At 46.7% G+C, this 4,446-nt stretch overlaps 1 protein-coding gene across 2 annotated transcripts; it reads left to right on the top strand.

Annotated features, from left to right (window-relative positions):
- Positions 1–29: 29 nt before the first annotated feature.
- On the top strand, positions 30–1,712 carry cebpa (CCAAT enhancer binding protein alpha). 2 transcript variants are annotated; one of them, XM_014029162.1, is made up of 2 exons: positions 30–1,529; positions 1,574–1,712. In XM_014029162.1, the coding sequence occupies exon 1, from the start codon at positions 239–241 to the stop codon at positions 1,064–1,066; it is 828 nt and encodes a 275-aa protein (XP_013884616.1). In that variant the 5' UTR covers positions 30–238; the 3' UTR covers positions 1,067–1,529; positions 1,574–1,712. The 2 variants fall into 2 exon arrangements, with proteins under 2 accessions (XP_013884616.1, XP_013884617.1); XM_014029163.1 differs by having other exon boundaries at positions 1,563–1,712.
- Positions 1,713–4,446: the final 2,734 nt, after the last annotated feature.

Raw genomic sequence — 4,446 nt, 5'->3', positions numbered from 1 at the left:
CTCTTATAAAGACCCGGTCTGACAGCTCTCGGAACTTTACTGAGCACCAGGACCCAGCAGGACCCAGCAGGAACCGGTCCGGCAGCCTTTTCCTCCGCGCACAAACTCAAACAGTGACCCGGGTCCCGGATCCCGCCGCAGCTCCGGTTCTGCAGGTCTCGCGCAGGACACCCGTCCCTCCCTGTAGAACCTGGATTCCCGGAGCTCCTGGACATGCCCGTCCGGGTCTAGACCCTCCATGGAGCTGTCGAACCTGTACGAGGCGGCGGCCCGGCCCCTGATGAGCAGCCTGACGCACGGCCAGCAGCAGTCCGGCTACAGAGACCCGGCCGAGCTCGGTTCCGACATCGGGGACAACGAGACCTCCATCGACCTGAGCGCCTACATCGACCCGGCGGCTTTCAACGACGACTTCCTGGCGGACCTGTTCCACCACAGCGCGCGGCACGACAAGCTGAAGACCATGAACGGGGACTACGACCCGGTTCCGTGCGCTCCGGGTCCGCAGCCGCTCTACATGTCCGGCTACGCGGAGTCCAAACTGGAGCCGTTCTACGAGCACAACCCGGCCCGGATCCGGCCCGTGGCCATCAAACAGGAGCCGCGGGACGACGAGGACCTGAACCCGGCCATGCCCCCGTCCTACCACCACGTGCACGCGCAGCAGTACCCCCAGCAGCAGCAGATGCCGCACCTGCAGTACCAGATCGCGCACTGCGCGCAGACCACCATGCACCTGCAGCCGGGCCACCCGACCCCTCCGCCCACCCCGGTGCCCAGCCCGCAGCACGCGCACCTGAAGCTGGGCGGCGGCAAGTCCAAGAAGCACGTGGACAAGAGCAGCCCGGAGTACCGGCTGCGGCGCGAGCGCAACAACGTGGCCGTGCGCAAGAGCCGCGACAAGGCCAAGCTGCGCAACATGGAGACGCAGCAGAAGGTGGTGGAGCTGAGCGCCGACAACGAGCGGCTCCGGAGGAGGGTGGAGCACCTGAGCCGCGAGCTGGACACCCTGCGCGGCATCTTCCGGCAGCTGCCCGACGGCTCCTTCAAACCCATGGGCAGCTGAGGCCGAACCGGGCCGGACCGGGACCGGACAGGGGGCAGTTTCTTCTGGGAGCGGAGAGGAGCCAGAGCCTGCTGCTGGGAGGAGGGGAGGGGGTCCACGGTCCTCGCGCGCTCCACCCCAAACAGCTGGGCAGGTTCTGCAGAACTAAACACCAGACTGTGGTTCGGTTCGGTTCGGGCGAGGTGAACTGTTTCATCAGAACCTCACCTGCTGGAGACTTTGATGTGTTTGGACTTTTTATTTTCTGCCTTCACGTGCCTTTCCCCAGTTCAGGAAGCCTGGTTCTGACCCAGAGGACTGGTTCTGACCCAGAGGACTGGTTCTGACCCAGAGGACTGGTTCTTTAGTGCCTTACTCAGACTCGTGATATTTCTGTGCAGCTAAGCTTGGACACCCGCGTGTCGCGCGTGTTTCTGTACTGACTCTGGTTTTTGTTTTCTGTTTGTAACCGAACTGTTTGCTGGTTCTGCTGAGGTTCTGATGAGGTTCTGCTGAGGTTCTGATGAGGTTCTGCTGAGGTTCTGATGAGGTTCTGTCCACTGGGACAGCTGGGGACATCTGTCCCCACAGCAGTGGCGTCACTAGGCCTATTTTAGGCGGGCTGCAGCCGCCCTAAAATATTTTAAAGCCCCCTAAATTATTTTGGTGTAAAACTTTTTTAAAATTTAATTTAATTTTTTTTTTGCAAAAATTCAACATGATGTGGTCAGAATAAATAACCATTTAATATTTCATTATTAACTAAAATATATGATCATAANGCTTCTCCTCCTGCATACTTTGTCCTAGAGCTGCCATTGTAATTTATATTTGTAAAGTTCCTGTGCCAAATGATGGCTATGATTTTTGGTGCCTGTACAACTTACATTTTTGGAAATATTAATGTTTAATAATTCATAATGGGAGTCAATGGAGCCTTGTATTGGTCCAATACTGCCCCTGCTGTGTCTACTCAGTACTGCACCATAGTTTAATAATATTTAATCTCAATAGTTCAGTGTTTACGATACTATGATTGTCTTTTGATGTTTTACTATAATATTGTCCTAATATTGTTTTATTGTTATAATATTTTTCGATTTAATGACAACCATTACATTGGCAATGTGGCCACTTTCTGCAGACATACAAACCAAACCCTGGCCTCATTCTCTGCCACAGCTCTAATGGTCTCATGGTTAGTGCCGTGGGCTTTCGTGTAGGAGCTCAGGGTTCAAAACCCAGCAACAGTAACTTTAACAGAAAATCTCTACAAACTTCATATTGTCACACAATTACCCTCATTACAAACACCTGCCGACTTGACAAGCACAGGCTGGTATAGAAAACACATTTGAACTTGGTCACATTTCATTCTGCAAGTCCACTGCTGCAGGCAAAGACATGCTGCAAGGCAATGCACACTTGTTTTTACATYGTAAAAACCCATGTCTAGTTATTTTTTATTTTTTACGTTTATTTTTATATTTATGAAGTTCTGATCAATCTGGAGTGAATCAAAAATCAAACTGTGGAATAAAAACCGAGTCTCAGCTGAAGATTCAACACTGGAGATCAGCAGGAATAAAGAGAATAAATGGCAGCTGACTCTTGGAGACGTTTGCCTCAGAATCAGGTAAAAAAAATAAAATAAAATCAGCAGCAGCTGCTGCCGTTTGTGCTTCGCCTGGGAACGTGGAAAAGAAAAGAAAAAGAAAAGACAAAAAACTGGAGGGCAGCAGGAGGAGGAGCAGGTTGATCGTAAGAAACAAACAGCTGGCAACAAAAATCTGATGACTTCCACATGTTCCTGACTAAAACATGACAGATCCAACATGAAATATGTGCCTGAAACAGGCTCGTGTTTTTAATATTATATAGAGCCAGCAGGAATGCTAACAGGGTGTGTGTGTGTGTGTGTGTGTGTGTGTGTGTGTGTGTGTGNGACATCATCACGTAGGGAAAGACATCATCACGTAGGGAAATACATCATCACGTAGGGAAATACATCATCACGTAAGGAAATACATCATCACGTAGGGAAATACATCATCACGTAAGGAAATACATCATCACGTACAGAAATACATCATCACGTAGGGAAATACATCATCACGTAGGGAAATACATCATCACGTAAGGAAATACATCATCATGTAGGGAAATACATCATCACGTACAGAAATACATTATCACGTAGCCGTATGTAGTGACATCATCACGTCACGTGGGTGGAACCATTTGTTGAGGACAATCAGACAGATCTGAGCTGCGGTGAATTAAAAAACAAGTTTGTTTTTATTCTTATTTCTGAACGTATCGTACGTTTTAAAGTTCCTTCTGACCTAAACAGAAGTGGTTGTTACAAACACAGAGTTCAGTAAAAACTTCAGGGTTTTAGAGCAAAAAGAAAGAGAAATGTGAGGTGAACAACCTGCAGTTTGAGTTGGTTTAATGACCGACGAGGCTTCCTCTCCTCCTCAGCACAAACCTTCAGCTGAGTTCACAGAGACGCTGCAGCGGAGCCTCCAACACAGCTGGATGCTTCGATCAGATCTGATTCTCTCTGCTGACGCTCTGCAAAACACGCAGCACTAAATAAAACCAGCAGATTTCCCGAAAATTCAAATCAGGTCACAGGACGGAGAACAGAACGAGCATTCATCAGAAGAGTGAAGAGAAAAACTGATTTATGGTCATTTTGTGCTGGAGAAGAAGAAAACACATGTTCTCAGGTCAGAGATAAAACTGGACCACTGGTGCTTTGGCTTTGATTAAGATCTGACATCATAGTTCATCATGAAGCAGGCAGTGACGCTTTAAAACACAAAACAAATAAAACTCTTTAATGATGTCACATATCCACAGGTTTCATTCACTTTAAGTAATGTGAATGAAAAAGTAAAACCAAAGAGAAACTGCATTTCCTGTGAAAACGCAGCGTGAATTCTTACTGCTGAAAGTTTGAACGGCTAAAATGAGCTGAAAGCAGAACGATCAAAGTGGAAAGTAGCAAAAATATGATGAAAATTGCTAAGTTGAGCAGAAACCAGGTGACCATGTGATCGGCTGGAGAAGCTAACGGCTAACGCTAAACAGACAAGACTGGATTTATCATCACTGTACATGTTGACAACAGAGCAGAAACAAAGGACTGACGATGTCAAAATCATTAAAACTATTAATAATAATATTAATCCAATTATTATTAATATTTTACAGTTTATATAATCTATCTAATGTTTTAAATAATGTCAGAAAAGCTGTTTGTGTTTTGGATTTATTAACAGAAGATAAACAGGAAAACATCTCATTTTACAACACAAGTTGATCTTATTTAGCTTAATGTGATCTGAGCACAACATAATGTAACAGTTTAAAATTAAAATAATCTTATAAAG

This window comes from Austrofundulus limnaeus, unplaced genomic scaffold, assembly GCF_001266775.1.
Source record: "Austrofundulus limnaeus strain Quisiro unplaced genomic scaffold, Austrofundulus_limnaeus-1.0 Scaffold861, whole genome shotgun sequence".
NCBI classification, from domain to species: domain Eukaryota; kingdom Metazoa; phylum Chordata; class Actinopteri; order Cyprinodontiformes; family Rivulidae; genus Austrofundulus; species Austrofundulus limnaeus.
This window is presented reverse-complemented; position numbering and strand designations above follow the sequence as displayed.